This window comes from Lutjanus erythropterus, chromosome 16 (genome assembly GCF_056507025.1).
Source record: "Lutjanus erythropterus isolate fLutEry1 chromosome 16, fLutEry1.hap2, whole genome shotgun sequence".
Lineage (NCBI taxonomy): Eukaryota > Metazoa > Chordata > Actinopteri > Lutjaniformes > Lutjanidae > Lutjanus > Lutjanus erythropterus.
Window position 1 is genome coordinate 16,003,648 of NC_139332.1, and position 19,642 is coordinate 16,023,289.

Here is a 19,642-nt window from a genome sequence, read left to right on the forward strand (position 1 = left end):
CCAGTGTATCTTTACTAGAATCACATTCGTGTGCCTTTCTCTGCAAAGCCTCGATTCTCATTGGTCGGTTGAGGAATAGTAAAACGGCAGTGCGCAGCTCACGCACGCCCATAGCAGGGAGACGCTGATATTGCGGGGGCTTGTGCGCACGGCTGTGCTAAGTGCGCTGTGCTGATGACACAGTAGGAAGAAAAGGGGGTGGGGCCATTCATAAATGATGTTGCACTATATTGTTAAATTGCATATTGAACACATTTAAATTTAAGAATCTTGACTGGGTAGACTGGGTGGGCCCTGCGCAGCTCCTTGGGCCCTTCGCGCAATATGGGACTGACACGTACCACTACTCTTCACATGACGGCATCCATCTTCTCCAACTACAGTGGAGCCATGCCCTCGCTGATCCAAAGTCCAACTGCAGGCCCTACTCGCCCGTGGACACACAAAATGACATTGAAGGGGGTGTCTTTGGGCGAGATGAGTGCCGCCACGCCACTCGTTTCCTCCAACTTACACGCTGTTTGGCACAACAAAGGAAGAAAGCCGTGGCCATGTGGAGTGAATGCACATGGCGAATCCTCCCTGCTATACCTCCGACATGGACTTGCATTTACTGAAAGAGGGAGGGGTCTCCCAACACTGAAGTGCCCCTAGCGTCCCATGTAACGCACAGCCCAGTCCAATCACGTGTGGAATACATGTCTAAAATATTACACAACTGTCAATATGATCTTTTGTAAATCATAGGCGAAGGCCTATAGTTTACGCCGAGGTCAGTCTGCGGAGAATGGCCGTGTTTACAGCATGTATGGGCGCCTGAATCCAAACCTGTTGATGGTACAAAGGTCGATATACTGTTAAAGCACAATTTGTTCAGTTTTTTTAATTACAAGGACTCAAAAATTAAAATTTACACATAGCATTGTGCGTATTGGTAGATCAAATCTGATTTCCTCCCTCCGAATTTCAGGAAGTGCTATATTTCTTACAGATTTATCTATCTATCTATCTATCTATCTATCTATCTATCTATCTATCTATCTATCTATCTATCTATCTATCTAAACTTATATAGACTGAATCCTCAATTTCCTTAATTCTGAATCCTGAATTTTATGAATATGTTAAATTAATGCATTCAGTTGGTAGTCGGTTAGGTACAAAAGTCTAAAATATGCAGTCTAATACAACAGACCTGGAATAAATTCTACCTCTATGAAGGTCATAATGTTCAGTTTGTGTAAAGACTATTTTAGGGAGGTGCTGATTCAACATTGTGGACATTTTTTGGAGCCTGTAGTTTGTCCCGCTGTTGAACTGCATTGTCTTAATACCAAGCGATGACCTTAAAGTTGAATCAGCACCTCTGTAAAATAGTTTAATAAAAACATAGGTCGAATTAATTGGAGGACTGGTATATTGGGCTGCATATTTTAAATTTGTGTACTTAATAATAGCAACTGAGTGTATTGATTAAACATATTCATAATAATAAAGCTCATGTTTAATCTCAACATTTCAAGACTGAGGATTCAGGCTGTGTAAGTGTTTACACAAAGCACATGTGACAGTATAATTTGAGATATGATATCTTCTGGATCATGTGTTTGCATATGTAAGGTCAAGATTTAATGCCTATAATTATGTTATATGATTTGTTCTATGTGATTTAGCAAATTCAAAACTAAGTATGAATGATAGTCAGAAAGTAAGGAGATAAACTATAAAAAGTTACATAACAGCATTACCTTTGGTTTCATTTTCCCTCTACACTGTAAAAAAATATAGAGAATTTTATTTGAATCAACTGATCTTTTCTCATTAACTTAACGTCAACATACAAATTGTATTTATTCATGTTAATTTAACTTAATTTTTCTGGAATTTATTTTCAGAACACTTTAGAAATTATAAATGTGAGTTCCTCTAACTTGATGTTTTTTGACTTGAAATGATGAGTTGAGTAAATGTACTATACAGAGTTCAATGAAATCATTAAGTTAAGTTTCTAAAGAAACATCATCAGCATATTAGCAGACTTCCCAGCATGCACTGTTTGTGAGCCTTCTTCTTTATAGTTTGAAGAAAACATATATGATGAAAATGTATTGCTTGTTGAATTCTACTTTGTTTGTATTGTTTGTCAGTGTGATTGAAGAGGTGTTGGTCCAACTTATTATCTCAAGCTTACTGATCGTGTTTTCTCATGTACAAGCGATTTAATGTCACATTTATTTGACTTGAAAACTTTATTTGTTTTGAATCATTGCAAAATTACCTTAACTTGTCTTTTTAAATTCAGTCAACTTAAAGTTTTAAGGCAGCCAGGATGCTAACATTTTTAAAACAAATATCTAAAGCTTAATGAACATTGTTTCTCAAGTACAAGTGAATCAATATCAAGCTTATTTAGCTAGAAAAAAAATTATTTGTTTTGAATCATTAGCAAATTACTTCAACTTATCTTTTCAAGTTCAGTCAAGTTGAAATTTTAAGGCAGCCTAGACAGCCTTTTAAGTTGAAACAAATACTTCATTTTTACAGTGTAAGTGTATTTTTTTTTTCTTTGCAACCTACATATATTATTTGATATTTATCCTTCAAACAGCTGGATTGAGAAAATTTGTTTAAATTATATTTCACCAGGAAAAAAAGAAAATTAAAAGCTACCACAAGGAACTTATATTTGTTATATTTGTACTATTATTTAGTTGATTTTTAGAAGCCCATGTGGACAAAAGCGGCAGTGTTTCCACAGTAAAAAACACAAAATATAACGTCAAAAATTTTATTATCTGGTTAAAAATCTCCTGCTTCTTTTTAACTTTCTAACATACTACTCACTGTAATTCTGTTTGGAAAAGTGTAAACACAGGGTTGTTTCGTCTGTTTTGTAGAAGAATCCGACCCGATGGCAGGCAATAAGAATAACTATACAGAAATGACCAATCTTCTCATAGCTGGTCTCGTTAACTTATGTAGGTCATATAGATATATCAGTATTAAATTGAGACTACTTCATAACCAGTTACAAAAACTCCTTGTAGCTTTTAAGCTGTTTTCTTATGTACAGCAGAATTAATGTCAAGTTTATTCGGGGAGATAAGTTTACTTGTTTTGAAACATTACAAAATTACCTCAAAATTACTGTTTTTTGAGCCATTAAACTGTAAATTTTAAGTCAACTTGAACATAATTTTTTTTTTAAGTTAGAACAAATCGTTCATTTTTACAGTGTAAGTATATGTTTTTCATTACAACCTCTCTATATATGAAAAGTTGGTTAAAGTGTATTTAACAAGGAGAAAGGGAAGTTTAGGTGGGCGTAACCTCCATGGCGGAACTCAATATCTTAAGCTTACTGAGTTTTTTCAAGTATAACTTGAGTAATATCAAGTTTATTTGACTTAGAAAAGTGTATTTCTTTTGAGACATTATAAAATTACTTAACTTGTCTTTTCAAATTCAGCTAACTTAAAGTTTTAAGGCAGCCAGGACCCTAACTTTTTTAAAAGTCAAAACAAATAGTTTACTTTTACAGTGTAAGCATATGCTTTTCATTGAAACCTCCATGTGCTACTATTTGCCATTTCACCTTTAAATAGCTGGATTTCGAGAAGTTGGTTAAACTGTATTTCACCAGGAAAAAAAGGAGTTAAGTTTAGGTGGGTGTAACCTCCACTGCAGCCCTGCAACTGCCTGTGCAGGGTCCTGCTTTGAGCTGAAATGATAGTACTGTGTCCCTGCAGTGTTTGTTAATGAAAAGGGCCTAGGTGTGCATGCTCATGTAAAGCAGTTTACAAAGGCAGTGTTGGTTTAGTGGGCCCTTCAGCCACTGGCTCAGACTGGGGCCATGGCTGTCTCAGTGGGTTTACTCCTCTTGCTGCTGAACAAACACACAGAGCTCTCTGATTGGCCGGGAGCGCCGTCCAATCAGGGGGCAGCAGACCCGCTCCGTACTATTGCTGCTGGCTCGGCCTCAACGCGCTCATTCATTGGCTCCTCGGCTCGACTATTCTATATGAATCAGCGCGCCAATTATGCATTTTGTCCCCATGTTTCCTCTGCTGGGCTTTTGTCGTGAGCCATAAAGATGTAACGAAACACGAGCCGGTGACCGAATTCGCCGCACTTTTTACAACTCTTCTCAACTTTTCAGCAAGTTTAGTCTGTGTTTACATTCATGGGCCACTTGGGTAAATAGGTTAAACGAAAAAAGCATAAAAGGGAGGATTTAAATCCACTTTAAGTGCACTTCCTACTCACTTTTAATCGTCTTATAATTTGTTTGAACTCAAAGTTTCTTAACAACTTTTCACACTGTGTTTAGATCCATATATCCCTCCTGCATGGACCAATATAAGGAATTTAGTAAACCTAGGCGCTTTCCGCTGGCCCAGTTAGACTCACACAATTTTTTATAACCCACTTTATTTGGCTTTAATGATTTCCACAAATGAAATAACGAAACGCGCACGCAGGAGCTCGACAGAAGCGCACCCCTGCTTCCTTAAAGATGTGAAATTGAACTGAACCTATAGAGACAGAAGTCATGTGAGCGCTCGGCTGACTTTTTTTTTTTTTGTCGGTTTAAATGAAGTGATGCATGGCTGCAGCCTGTCTGTGTGTCTGTCTGTGTGTCTGTCTGTCTGCGTGGTGTGTGGCTGCAGGCAGGCTCTGCAGCAGGAGGAGGAATAGTGAATGTATCGCTGAGGAATGTACAGAAAGTCTCCCCGCCCCCAGTTTCAGCAGGACTCCTCGGCTATGGTCAAATTCCATAGGGGCAAACAACTGACATAAAGTTTTCAGACTAGACTGCATCCTATGTGGGAAGAAGTGCTGCGGTTAATGTCAGTGTAGGAAAAAAAAAAAAAAGAGAACTGACAAAATCGATCTGGTTAAACATAGTCTGGGATATTTCTAGAGAGAAAGGAGAGAAAGGGAGATTGTTTAAGTAAAAAACGCAGCTTATAGCCCAACTTTGAGCTGCTGCTGGCCTCACTCCAAGATGTAGATAGACTACGTCGCCAAGCGCAAAAGGCTCCTTTACAAACCCCTTTAGGCTACACTGAATCAAGGGATTCTGTTCTCCGGTGAGATTGCTTTATTTTTTTATTTATTGTCAGCGGATTCAAATCTTTTAACAATGTTTTCTTTCCACTTGAGTTGTAAGCATTAAATCCACTGGCTGACCGCTTCGGACAGAGTCAGAGAACACTGGTGAACGCCATGTTGAGGAGAAACTAGAGCCTCACAGTTAATATTAACTGATGGAAACAGTGCTTATCGTCGTTAAAGCAGGTCTTTTGTTTTTTGAAGGTCCAGACATGTGCTTTCTGTTTACCCCAGGAGGTTAAATTCGGGCTCCAAAACAAAAAAAAAAAAATTGCATGTGTTTTCTCCTCAGATTCTCCTGTGGGGTGACACCCTGCATCACACTAGAAAATGGCGGTATGTGCCCCCTTCTATATGCACCATGCCAGGATTTCTTTTTGACAGTGAATAACGGGTTAATACTAATTGATAAAATACAAGATCAAAATTATATTCATGCTAATATCCGTGGCATTTTTTAAAAAGAATAATGCCAATAAAGAAACACGTGGCTTTCCTCGTTTTCTCGTCTCTTACACCTTTTCCCCCCCACAATAGTCAAAATCTTGAAAATTAGTGTGAAAAAGTTCACTAAATCTGGATAATCAGTCAAAGAAAAGGTTATTTAAATGTGAGGGCATTTTTAGGGAAATAACTGGACTCTTGTTAAAAAATAACTTAAAAAAGCTATTAATGGCAGCCAAACAGAGATGCCGTCATGCTATTGTCTTCATTCACAAAGTGGGAACAACTATCCCCACATTTTTTGATGAAATATGTTTAATTGCAAGCAATTTGATTAAATTCTGCACACAAAGTCTGCACAGTGTGTAAAATAAATATGCTGAAATTCTCTTTTTTTTTAGTTTTCATTATTTTAAGAAAGTTATAGTTTCTTTTTGTAAAAAATAAAAAACATCTGTTGATTGTTGCATTTTTTTGTGAACTTAAAATAAGTGCATTTTTTTAAATTGTTGATCAGATTAACAGCACATGTTCATGCAGTACAAAAGCCTGATGAAAGTAGGGGTTTTCACGCACAGTCACATGAATATTTGCAGACTTTGTCACACATTGCAGCCATGCTGTATGACCAAGCTTTAGTTTCTTTTATAGGAATATACTTTCCTTCTGGCTGCTGTTGTTTACTAGTTTCAGCAGCTTGATTGATTAGTTACACTGTGATTTGGTGTTGAGAAAATCTCTCCTGAAACAACTCAAAAGCAATCAATTTCCTCTACATTTTGTTTTTCCAAAAGAAGGGATGCACATGGATTGTTGTGCTTCAAGTTTCACACTTGTAATTTTACATTAGCTTATGTTTTTTTTTGCAAAATAAAGTGCAGGATTTCACTATGTTGTATATTCTCTCAGTGGAAAACCCTCTGCAAATTCATGTTCAAAATAGAGCTTTTATTTTCTTTATGTGAATATTGATTGAGACAAAAGTGATGGATATAATCATCCATCAACTTTATGATTTGGGGAATTAATTTCAGTAAAGAATATATATTAGTTTATGTGGATTTTTGGACTAGAAACTTTTTCAAATGTTATGGCAGATTAAAGAAACGTATCTGCTTGTCTGTGCATTGACACTTTTGTTAAAATCTGAGATGTACACATGCTAAACTTTGATCACAAGTTTCAAGTTTTTAAATTATTAATGAAATATTTTATGATGTTGATACAATCTAGCCTACAGTTAAACAATAAAAATACATTTCTGGCACAGTAAAAAACTTTTTGTTGGTTTAATTTGGACAAATTTCTCAAAGATATAAACAAATAAATGCATTTAACCTCCAAAAATTCCATTTTCAGAAAACATCTCTCACTAACTAACATCAGAATCTTTTTTGTAAGCTCAAAATAAATTGGTCAGGTGATAGTTATTTTGGACATCTGTATAATCAAGAACTGTGACTGCTAAATAAGATAATCAGAGTGTGCTGGTGAAATGGCAAAGTTGTTAATGTTTGTTGTTTCGAGTGGAGCCTCATGTTTGCTGTTCAGACGTGAGGTGGGGAATTTAAGCCCTCAGCCCCCCACCAGCCATCCTGTGTTCAAACCATATAGAAAACATGAACATGCTGTTGCCTCTTAACCTTCAGACGCCGCCCTGTGTGTCTGGAGTGTACCCTCCCAGTTTTATTCTAAATACATGATGTTAAGGCCCCATCTTTGCTTCTTTGTTATAAAAACCAGTGCAACTACATAATAAAGTTAATGGAAAAGTGAGAAAAGATGGAAGTAGTTTATTTTATATAGAATCAGAATGAACTGCATATGTGTGTTCCCAGAATGCAACAAAGATTTGGCTCGTATTTTCTTTTTTTTTTTGTAAAGTAGGTGTGGACTGTTCCCTTCAACCAAATAGTTTAAATTACTCTTGATTTTGTCCTTTCTCTGAACCAGAAAATAACATAAATGTGTCTGTCTTTCTGCATATTTGAGTCCCAAGTTCTAAAGGTGAGACGGTCGCTGCATGGAGAAACTATCTACCCATTCTGTCCCCTACTGGTCAACCTATTGGTGGATGTCCCCCGCCATGTCACCTGTATCAATATGCAATGTTATCAAAGGAAAAAGAAATTCATGTATCATAACACAACCTTGCGCGCAAGTGAATTATCTGCATTTTCTCCGGTCTGCACCTGTTCTCTACCATGAAAAATGCTAACAAGGGGCTGCACTAGACTTTGGATTAGTGGAAAATGACTACATTTTTTCAATTGAATTATTTTATTATAAAAACTTAGAAAAGTTTTTGAAAGAATACTAGTGACTGAAGGTGACTCAACGTAAAAATCTAAGATGAAGAGGAGCACAAAATGTTAATGACAGATATGTGTTAAATCATTATTGAGAAAGACCTCATACTTTGACCCTTGTGTCCTTCCAGCTAGTGGTTACTTTGGAACCTTATGAATTATCTTTGAGTCGGTGTGAATGAACGCATAACTCTGAGGGGCCCCATGACATGTCAGCAGTGATTATTAACCCCATTTGAATGGAGTGCCTTATTACTGGGGGCTAAGGTCTGCAGATAAAGAGCCCTCCATTCCTTCAAGTTTACTTTAATGATTAGTCCCTCTGTTTCAAGACCTTATTTGCCCACAACGTGGTTAATATCTAAACCTGTATCTTATTTAAGGTAAAAACTGATGCGTTGATGCAACTTGAAAGAGTTTGTTAAATGTAGGAACCTCGTCCTATGTAGAGCAAACTGGACCTTATTCTGTCATCTCTTCATAATGCAAAGCATGCATTTTGTTACTTTAAATAAGGAAATGTTCTAAAAATGTCTTTAAGGTGAGATACATCACAGTCATATGAAAGTGAAGAAGTTACTTGGTAGTGAATTTTGAGCCAAGCGCAGCCCCTTTTGATGTTACAGTAAATATGTGCCAGGAAATGCCTCTGAACAAACCATGTACAGTTAGAGAATACTCATCTAATTGTCTGTTTTCTCAAATGTGAACTTTGTATCTTATGTAATAAAATAAAGCTTGTTAAAAGTCCTTCTTTGCTTGTTTTCATTGGTGTAGCCTGAATGAGAGAAAAATGTGGTTTCAGATGTTGGTAGTGGGTCCAGATCAACTCCTTTAAATCTGTGTGAACATAAACTTATAATGCACAACGTCTTGGCGCTGGCCTTGTTCTGTGAAACTCTCCCAGCTTTGTTTTCCCACCTCACCCACTCAACTTAAAGTATTAACTCCCACCTGTACAACTAAGGCTCAACTTCAATTTCATGCACATTAAATCAGAAAAACACATTACAAACTTTGGACTTTTCCATATATTTGTATTTTCATACAAAGAAACAACAATAAAAAATGCAATACATGATAATAAAACTCTCTGGACAAACTCAAATACGACTAAAAATTAAACAGTGACCCTGAATATGAGCAGAGAACCAACCACTGATTGCTGGGAACACTTAATTTTTACAGACAAATTTACCTGCTACTTACCAGTAAACTCAGTTCGTACTTGCTGACACTGACTAAGTTTACATGCGCACTGATTGTCCATTATTATTCAGAATATGACAATATTCTGGATTTGATACAGGTCATGTAAAAAGCATACCGGGATTGGATATTCTGAGTTAGCCTTATTCTGATTTTATTTTCTGAATAAGATGTGAGATAAACTAGTATTATTCAGGTTTTAGGAGCATTCTTTGGACACGTATACACCACATTCAGAATACACTTCTAACTTTTTTTAACAACAGTTTACAAGACAAGGGTAGAAATACATGCAAAAAAAAGAAAAAAAACAAACATTTTTGCTTGGAAGGGGTAACACACCCTCTTTTAAGTGTTATGAAAAAGTTTGATATCAACAGGTTTTTGGATATGCAGAAAAATCGCATCTCCAGCCACTTCAGGGTTGTTGAGCGAATGAAAGAGGGAGGCAATATACGCACAGCTGAACAAAACTTTGAGAAAATATCCATTATTTTGATTTAAAAAAAGCTAAATGTCTAAGCAGCTCCAGCCATTCCACTTTTACATGTACTGCTGCATGTAAATGGAAATATTAGTTTAAAATGTATTTTTATTAGCCCTGCAAACAGCCTAATAGGAATATTGTCCTTTTCTGAATAAGGGCAAAAAATTGAATTAAATTTTGAGCATGTAAACATAGTCACTGAGATTAGAGGTGATACCATTTTTTCCATCCTGGTATCAATTTGAATACCTGAAACTTTACACAGATCCCATACCAGTACAGTAAAAATAAATTATTTTTTCAACACCTGTATATTACTTACCCTTGTATGATGTGTTAATGGTCAATAAATTATGTAGTTTTGGACTGATGCATAGACGTATACTCACCAACAGATACCAGCATTTTACACAGTATCAGAGGCCAATATCGACAATGGTATCAGTACTGAAACAACTAATTGAGTGTATTCTAATATTTCAGTGTAATCTAATATTTACTTACTTGTTACCATTATTAATTGAAACACAGTTCTTTCCTCCATCTTGACAAGAACCATATTAACAGTGACAGTGTTAAACCGTGCCATAAATCATGTCAACCATCACTTGACAGAAAAAAAAGGTATCATTATAGCAGAAAATGAAGAAGGAAGGATGAAAATCTCAGAATGAAGCAACAGTAACCATCAGTTGTTGAGTTCTCTGTTCACACTCAACACAGATGCATCAAAACGACCAAAAAAATTAAGACATCTATCGCATGTAAACAAGAACTATTTCAAACTTAAGAGTTCTGTTCATATTAGACATGCTAATTCAAAATGTTCCCCTCAGAAACATCTTGATGAACCACACCATCAGTTATTGGAGGGAAGCTGAGTGGTGGAAGAAGCAACTTAGTATCGCCCTGAAAAAAGAAAATAGGACATTTTTATTAGTTAAGTTGTAAGGAGATTACTAATGAAAATCTATGTGCTTTCACTAGTGATCAAAACAGATAAAAGTGTTTAAATGTGCATACTAACAACAGTTTGATATCAAGATGGTACAGTAGATGCAAGCTTTTTATTGTATGCATTTTTCTGAACACTTACGTGGGCTGTAGGAGCGAGACCGTGAGCGAGACCTGTATCGACTGTAGTAGGGTGATGGAGAGCGTCTGCGACTGCAAACAGACAAAGAGAATTTAATACATTCTCTCCCACGTAACAGTGTTGGCATTGACTTTGTACTCCCGAATTATTACTCACCTATACCTGTAGTCATACTCGTCATATCTGTCATAACGGTCATAGCCACCACGGTCATAGTACGAGTCTCTCCCCCGTCTGCTGCTACTGCCGCCGCCCCCACCACCATTGCTGTCGAAATAAGAAAAACAAGGCCATGACTTCCAGGCGCCTTATCTCTTGAAACACACAGCACCATGTCAAAACTGATGGAAATTGTTACAAATCACAGATGTTTCTCAAAAAAAGAATGCACAATTAAATATGAAAATGATACAAGGGCGCTCTGACATCTGGACATTAAACCATAATAGGGTTGCAACAATGATCACCTTTATTATCGATTAATACGCTGATTATTTTCATGGTTAATGGATTAATTATTTTGTCCAGAGGTTTTCAAATTGGGAGGCGGGCCTCTCCAGGGGGGCTCCAAACAGTTTCAGGGGAGGCTCAGTGAATGAAAGTGAAAAATAATTCTCCACGCTTCGTCTGAGGTGAGGCCCACGGTCTCAGACTTTGAAAACCCCTATAAAAATTTAAAAAACTGTGAGAAATGCTCATCATAATCTCTCAGAGCCCAAAGTGATGTCTTCAGATTACATCTTTTGTCCAACCAACAGCTTGAAAAACAAAAGACTATCATAAATGACAAAGGGAAGCAGCAAATCCTTATATTGAAGAAGCTGGAACCAGCAAATGTTTGACATTTTTGTTTGGAAAATGAAACAATCAATCAATTATCAAAATAGTCGGTGGTTAATTTTCTTTTGATCAGCTAATCAATCAATTGACTAACTGTTGCAGCTCTTCACCATCCCAGCTGTTTTGAACTCCTGATGACTCAAATGTACTTAAGTAAGAACGTCAACCATGTGATGATTGCTCAATGCCAAACAGTAGGTAATGAAACTGATATGCAGGATTTCAGTGTGGATCTTACTGAGTTGGTCGGCCCATGTAGATTCCTGGTGTGGGGGTGTGTGGACGCTTGGTGATAGAATAATCCACTCTGATTCGCCTCCCGTCCAGCTCCATGCCATTGGCTCGCTCCATTGCCTGGGGAACATAGGAGAAGACACAAGATGTTATCAGACTAATGTAAGCTTTATGGTAAAAATGATTCCATTCACAATGGCCCACCTACAGAGCATTGTACACTGTAACCTCCTGCTATGGGATGCATGACTGCAGAGTGAGGGACTTTGTGGCAAGGCGGACACCTAGTGGTGTACTTGTGTAATCACACCAAAAAACGTGGCTGTACCTGAATGGAAAGACTAAGAACCTGCACATTCTGCTATGAAAACAAAGTGCCAAACAATATGACCATATATGGATGTATAATTGTAGTTTAAAACATACTGAGTTGAATTCATCAATAAAGTGCCCAAAATTAATGCAATGGCTATTTAATGACAATACACTTTACTCCTGGTTTTCAAGACATACAGCTATTTCATAGCCATCTAATCAGAGAACATTTAACACTTTAAAAACCAGAATGCAGTTATCAACACCAAAAGACAGAAAACAAATAAGTCTCTGGGACCATAACAGATGATCATTAGTTATCTGAGATAAAATAAAAATAAGATAAAATGAGATAGACCTTCCTTAATCCTGACAGAAATTCTTGTTCTTGAGATTGTTCAAAACTTACAGTAGAATAAGAATAAAAACAATAGGTTTACATATATAAAGTCTATAGGGAGAAACCACAAACATTTCCTGTACCTCTTTGGAATCCTCGAGTCTCTCGAAGTAAACAAAGGCAAAGCCACGGGAGCGACCTGTGCGCTGGTCATATACCACATTGACCCCCGCCAGAGGACCGTAGCGCGAAAACACCTCCCTCAGGTCACGCTCTGTGGTGTACAGACTCAGGCCAAACACCCCCAGACATGTGCTGGGGTCAGGGTTCGCCTGGAAGGGTCAACAATAAGGGTCAGAGATGATCCGTCTAATGCCTCGCATACTAAGTCCGTTTACTGGATTCAGTATGCAAAACATGCTTCCTCATGCACATGGCAGCATTCTGCACGTTTAATGCTCTGGGCACATACACTTTTACAGTCTATTGTTTCAAAACTCAAGTATAGAGAACAATACCACACTAAGAGGTGTTTCATTAATTTAGAACTTTTAAAACACCTCCTTATTTACATACTGGCTGTTTCAGATCAGCTTTTTCTTGTTTATGTAGGATGTACTACTTCAGCTGCACTGCATACTTACTCTTATATCATGTCTGCTGGCTTATAACTAAGGCAGATAATGAGTTATTACTACAATCTCAATTTCAAAAAAGTTGGACACTGGGTAAAACCTAAATAAAACAGAATGCAACGATTTGCAAGTTCTTTTCAACTTATATTCAAATAATACATTACAAAGACAAGATATTTAATGTTCAAACTGACAAAGGAATTTAGGGCTCCGGAAAACTCCTGAACACAGCTGTTGGTAAACAACTGTTTGTCACTTCATCTACAGAGGCAGGTTGAGACCCTACCATGCAAAGTGAATGCTAAATATCATCAACATTCAGAAATGCTGCAGACTTCTCTAGGGCCCAGCTCACCTGACATGGACTGACAAAGAGTCGAAAAGTGTGCTGCTTTTCTGGAAATCATGGTCATTGTGTCCTCCAGGCCAAAGAGGAAAAGGACCATCCAGACTGTTACAAGCCCAAGTTCAAAAGTCAGAATCTGCGATGGTATGGGTATGTGTTAGTGCCAATGGCATCGTGGGTCACATCTGTCAAGGTATCATTAATGCTAAAAGGTTGATACAGGTTTTGGAGCACATTTCAAGGTATATCATGAAAGAATTTCACTTGAAAATATTGCACAATTAATGTCCTCAGTTCCCAAAGTCAGCAATAAACATGCTCCTGTCCCTGCTTTTTAGGAACGCGCTGCAGCAATCAAATTCAGAATGAGAGTATATTTACAAAAAACATAAAGTTTATCAGATTGAAAATGAAATCTCTTGTACTGTATTCAACTGAACAAAGCCCAAAAAGTATTTGTAAATCATTGCATTCTGTTGTGTTCTGTTGTTGTTTACGTTTTACACAGCAAATTGGGAACTGCAGTTGTAAAAAGGAAAAATACATTTTTACAATGGGGTATCAAAACCATTCCCTCCACACATCTCCAGTTGTACCAGTCTAACAGTAAATGCTCAGTGGGTTAACTATGACAGCTTTAATAACCCCTTACGGTAACATACAGTAATTTAAATACTGATGAGATGTTTTTGAGATGTTAAGTATTGATAAGCAGGATGATGCCCACGTTGCACCAGTGTTACAAAATATACTTCAAATCTGTAGGTGATCCCATGCACAGTATTGCAGATATCAGCATCAGTGAAATATGCCACTGGTTGAATATACAAGTGTATTTGATCTTCACTAGGTTACAATATTACCTCTCTACCCCCCCCCCCCCCCCCCCAATACTACACTCTGACCAGCACCTTCGACCCACACACAAACATTACATTGCTCTTCCCCAAAATATGTTAGAAGGTCCACATACCCTAACATCAGCATCACCGCCATGACTGTATGCTTCTTTTGTCAAGTCATGGCTCTGTTGATATAATGAAAGGAGGGCAAGGTTAATGAAAAAGGGGTTATTAAATGTCATTTCGAAGTGGCTTCCCACAGCATTAACAACAATTGTCTAAAAAATTACACACTCTCTCTCTCTCTCATAAATAAAAAAAGACACTCAACTTTAAAGTATTACTAAAATCATATAATCTTAGTAATTATGTTTTTAATAATCCAACTTGAATCCATATCAAAACATTAAAGTCCATTTGGCTTACTGTAGCTACTGTGATTTGTCTAAATGAAAAGACAAAGGGCTGAAATAAGGACATATCACTAGGAAAGTGGTTTTGAGGAGATTAGCCTGAAGTGAAACCCTGCTTTAAAGGACCAGTATGTGACATTTACAGGGATTTATCAGCAGAATATGGCAGAGATGGAATTCAGAATTCATAAATGTCTTCATTGGTGTATAATCACCTGAAAATAAGCTAGATGCTACTAAATCGTACACAGTGGTCCTTTAAATCTAACTTTGTCTAGTTCTATGTGAAATTCACAACAAGCACGAAATCTTTCTCTTTCCAAAATATTTTAACAGGACTAATATTATATTCAATTGGAAAAAATTGGCATTTTTCATGTGGCTGTCCCATCAGTGTTGATGATAAATGTTAATTAATTCATGCATGCTATACTGATAAAGAGTTCTTCTGCTACAAAATCTGCAGTTCTTTCTGCATCCAGTTATGTCACTATGTGTTGAGGAATAACTGCATTTTATTTCAACTTGGATTTCTAGTCTCCTCCTTCGAGTAGCCAGGGGGCATGTCAGAGGAGCTTCAGTTTGGCCAACAGAGAAATAGCTAAAGGCTAGGGTGGTGATAACAGGAACATGGGCGTAGCAACATGCCACATATCTCCGCAAGCAGGAAAATTCAGTTTCCTTGGTCAATACAGCACACACTGAGGAATTTATTGCTTCAATTGACTACATCTACCTTCAACAATGATTTGACATCCACATGAAAAGGGACAAATTTTCCATTTACGTAACAAGGCATACAGTTCTCTATATGCCCACGTCCTCACTAATTATAGGTTAAGATCTGCAATTAGACAATCTCCCCAAAACTCTGATAATGTCCAAAATATCAGTAATTAGACCATATAAACGTGTGTTCATACACAAAGTGTCACTTAGTTCTTAATCTATAGCCTGTTGTACTTTTACCAATCATATCATATCACACTCACCCTGCTGCCAGTGTGACGGTGCCGGTTTGACATAGGAGAAGTGCTCTGGCTCCTCCTGCGGCGGTACTCGGGGCTGTAGGAACGAGAGCGGGACTTCCTCCGGTGGGAATAGGACCGAGAGCGTGAGCGGCTATAACGGCGGTTTGAGTGCCGCCTAGAACGAGATCTGAAAAGGATGCAGTAAGAAGTATTGGACTTTTTGGTACATAACAGATGTACAATATGATATGACAATCGGTAACAAAATTTAAAAAAAAAAAAAAGGTCAAGGCATCTGGTACCTGGGTGATATAGTACAACCCTGATTCTAAAAAAGGTGGGACACTGTAAAACAAACACTGAAGGCAATAATTAACAAATACTTTTTTCCAAACTCATCTCAGATGGACAGTGTGCTGGAAAGTGTGCTGTGGTCTGACAAGTCCACATTTCAAAAATTTGATTTTTAGAAATCATGGACATTGGGTCCTCCAGGCTAAAATAAAAAAGGACCATCCAGACTGTTACCAGCCTGCAGTTCAAAAACCAGAATCTGTTACGGTATGAGGATATGTCAGAGTCCATCTAACATCTGGGAAGCACCATTAATGCTGAGAGGTGCATGCAGATTTTGGAGCAACATATGCTGCCATACAGAAGATGTCTTTGCAGAGATGTTGCTGCCAATTACAGCAAAACAATGCCAAACTACATTCTGCATGTATTCCAACAGTGCGACTTCATCGTAAAAGACTGGCCTGCCTGTGGTCCAAACCACGTGCACTATGAAATGCAAAATACAACAGTTCAGACCTGGACTGTTGAATACCTGAAGCTGTAAACACCAAGGAAGAATTTCACTTTCAAACCTCCTACAGCTAGTGTCATAAACACTGAGTGTTGTTAAAAGAAAAGGTGATAAACTTTTTTTGGAACATATTGCAGACATCAAATTCAGAATGAGTGTATATTTACAAAAAAATGTTTAAATATCTTGTCTTTGCACTGTATTAAGTAAATATAGGTAAAAAAAAAAAAGGAATTATCACACTGTTATGTATTTATTTATGTTTATGTTTATGTATGTCAGTGTCCCAACTTTTTTTGAAATATTTTAAGCCTTTACTGAGCATTTATTTGTTTGTAAAGTGACGTGATCGTAAAATAGCAACATACCTAGATTTAGACCGAGAGCGGGATCTGGAATCAGAGCGTTTGGAGGCCCGGGATGGGCTCGGGGAGCCAGACCTGCTCTCCGACTTGACCCGAGCTGGACTCCCACGATCCGATTTAGATGGGGAGCGTGACCCCTATTGCCACAGCAGCAAGTTAACATCTTTCTCATGAGCAAAAACATTTATTTCTTTATACAGACAAACTATCAAGCACAGAGTAGTGAGATGTGGTATGCTGAACACATACATTACACCTGTCTAAAAAGCACAGCTTATGTACTGTGGAGGAAAGGGTTAGTAATCTAATGATTTCAATAAATAAATCTTTGGTTTACAATGTGGACTATTATTAGCCAAATAAATTAAATGTACATGACAGCTTTATTTCCATGTCCACCTGGGCCATCAAGGGAAAAAAACAAAACATGCATTTTCATGTTACATAAAGGGAGCATGGCAAAGAAAAGACATTTGTGACACAAACAGTATATTTACTTAACCTAGGGACACATTCATTCTTCCAGATTCTTTACACGCTACTGCCTTCTCTCAGGATTTCTATCCTTCTTCGTTCTTCTTTTTTCAGTTTTCTCATTTTCTTTCCAATTCCAGGTCTGTTTTTCTCTCTTCACCCAAACTGAAACCAGTTTCATTTTAGCCATTACACTGCCAAGCGCTTCTATCTGACACCATTCTTCCTTCCGTCACATTTCCTCCCTTTCCACTTCTATGTTCTGCTCTGTACATGTTTTCATTAGCCTTCTTTTATCTTGGAAATTTTCTTCATGATTCTTGGATAAAACTCTTCAAATCCTTCACGATCAATAACCTTAATGAAAAAAGAACATTTAATAAAATTAAGATCATGGGTTTAAGAAAATGAGAATATCTTAAATGAAAAGGAACACTGAATGCAGTACTATTACATTGTTGCTACATTAAGTTTTAATATTCCACAAATTATGTAAATATGCAAAGTTACAACAATTTAAGCTACATAGTTACAAGTAAAGAGCTTAGATATATCTTGAAGCAAGCTTTCATTTTGCTAAAGAAGAGGGTGAAAGCAAGAAAGGAAGAGAGGCTTAGGACTTAAAGGGACGGTTTACCCCAAAATCAAAAATACATATCTTTTTTTCCTGTGGCCTGTAGTGCCACTTATTACATTAGATTGTTTTGGTGCGAGATGTTTTGTAAGTAGAGGTAGAAGTGCAGAGGTGTCTGCTGGGCAATATACTGGTATTTTACTGATATCATGATATCATACCAGATATCAGCAGTTTTGGATCTCACTATATTGTGATATTTATTTGATTTTTAAAAATGCGTTAGTTCCTTTTTCTTAATTCAGGTTTAATACACGTGCATTTCTATTTTAGTTTTTGTTAATAAATATTTAAGTATTTATTAGAAGTGTAATCATGAGGTTAATAAGTTTAGAAAGTTTACCATTTCAGTTTTTCCAGTTTATTGACAAACTGTTATATATTCTGCCTCCATTATATGTCTTTTTGAACCACTTTTGAGAGATCAGTGCAAAAAATGAGTGTTAACCAATCTATTCTATATTCCGTATATTGTATTCTGTATATGGAACCAGTATCGAAATTATTATTATATGTCACTCCCTAATATCGTATCAGCCCCAAAATTCCAGTGTCATTCTGGTCCCAGTTCTAGATCCATTATATTGAAAAGAAGGCAGACCTCTTCAGCTGACACCTCCAAAGCTGAGCAAACTTAAACCAAAACGACCTAGATGAATAAATAGCACAACAGGCTAGGGGGAAAATACCTATTTTTGATTCTGGGGTGAACTGTCCCTTTAAGTTACCTTCAATACGATGAAAAGCTAGATCAAGAAAACAAATATTCAGGTTGCTAAAGTGCAACAATGGCTGCAGCAATATCAGTGATATCCGCACAAAAGAACGATAAACAAATGTGGCAAATAGCTCGTAGCTGATTTTATAAGGGAATGAGTCAGGTGCTTAACATTCATCTGACAACACAAAAATTGGATAATTGGCAAATATTAAAGGTCTACCCCAGGCGGTATTTCAGGTAGCGTCTGCAGACTTGCTAGCAGAGCGGGAAACGTTCGTGTAAAAACTACTTTGAGGAACATTGTTGGCTTTGCCTCTTTAGTAACGTTAGCCAACAAAGCGTGTGAATCTCACGTCAACGTTAAGCCGTTAATTTAATGTTAGCGTTGGCTCAAAAGGTAGCCGTTAGTGATGAATTCGTACGTTACAGTGTTGTCTATCGGCAGCCACACAGAAGGAAGAAGAAGAAGAAGAACAGGGAGCAAATTTAATATCGTTCGATGTATCTACTTACCCGTCCGTCATAATTTCCATCCTCAATGTCACTCATTGTTCAGTATAGCTTACACAACCGTGTACTGAGACTGAAATATACTACACTGAGGGCTTACACTGTGTTTTATTCTGGTCGTTGGTTACTGGCTAGAAGATGGCGCGTGAGGTGGGTGGTATGTTTATGTACTGCAGAAGCTGACGTCATGTCCCGTTGTGTTTCCCACGCCCCCTTCTTGCAAAAAAACTTGACGTACTTGAACGTCTCATGACACACCCTCAAAAACTTTTTCAGCGTGTTCCCTGAAAGTTAAAGTGACAGTACCAAAAGGTACAAAACATTCAAACTCTTTAGAATTAAAACTACTGTACACAACATTAATAGTGTCAGCTGTCACATATAGTTGTTATTTAAACAATGATTAAATGATGATTAAATGATTAAATGTTATTTAAACAATGATTAAATAACATTAAGAAAGAATTAATAAAAATAATAAATCCGATTTTTTAAATCATTATTATGTGTATTATTATAAAATAAAATTAATGA

General features: G+C 37.1%; 1 protein-coding gene and 1 long non-coding RNA gene across 3 annotated transcripts; one reads left to right on the forward strand and one right to left on the reverse strand.

Annotated features, from left to right (window-relative positions):
* The first annotated feature begins 4,878 nt into the window (after positions 1 to 4,878).
* LOC146312868 (uncharacterized) lies at positions 4,879 to 8,618 on the forward strand. Its single transcript, XR_014772021.1, has 2 exons — positions 4,879 to 5,093; positions 7,552 to 8,618. It is a non-coding gene; the product is annotated as an uncharacterized LOC146312868 (long non-coding RNA).
* A 266-nt stretch (positions 8,619 to 8,884) lies between these two features.
* tra2a (transformer 2 alpha homolog) lies at positions 8,885 to 19,464 on the reverse strand. Of its 2 annotated transcripts, XM_084738613.1 has the most exons (9): positions 19,112 to 19,458; positions 16,773 to 16,906; positions 15,618 to 15,783; positions 14,344 to 14,397; positions 12,533 to 12,721; positions 11,739 to 11,854; positions 10,817 to 10,927; positions 10,661 to 10,731; positions 8,885 to 10,473 (listed from the first exon to the last, which is right to left on the reverse strand). In XM_084738613.1, the coding sequence occupies exons 1-9, from the start codon at positions 19,145 to 19,147 to the stop codon at positions 10,463 to 10,465; spliced, it is 888 nt and encodes a 295-aa protein (XP_084594739.1). In that variant the 5' UTR covers positions 19,148 to 19,458; the 3' UTR covers positions 8,885 to 10,462. The 2 variants fall into 2 exon arrangements, with proteins under 2 accessions (XP_084594739.1, XP_084594740.1); XM_084738614.1 differs by lacking the exon at positions 12,533 to 12,721 and having other exon boundaries at positions 19,112 to 19,464.
* Positions 19,465 to 19,642: the final 178 nt, after the last annotated feature.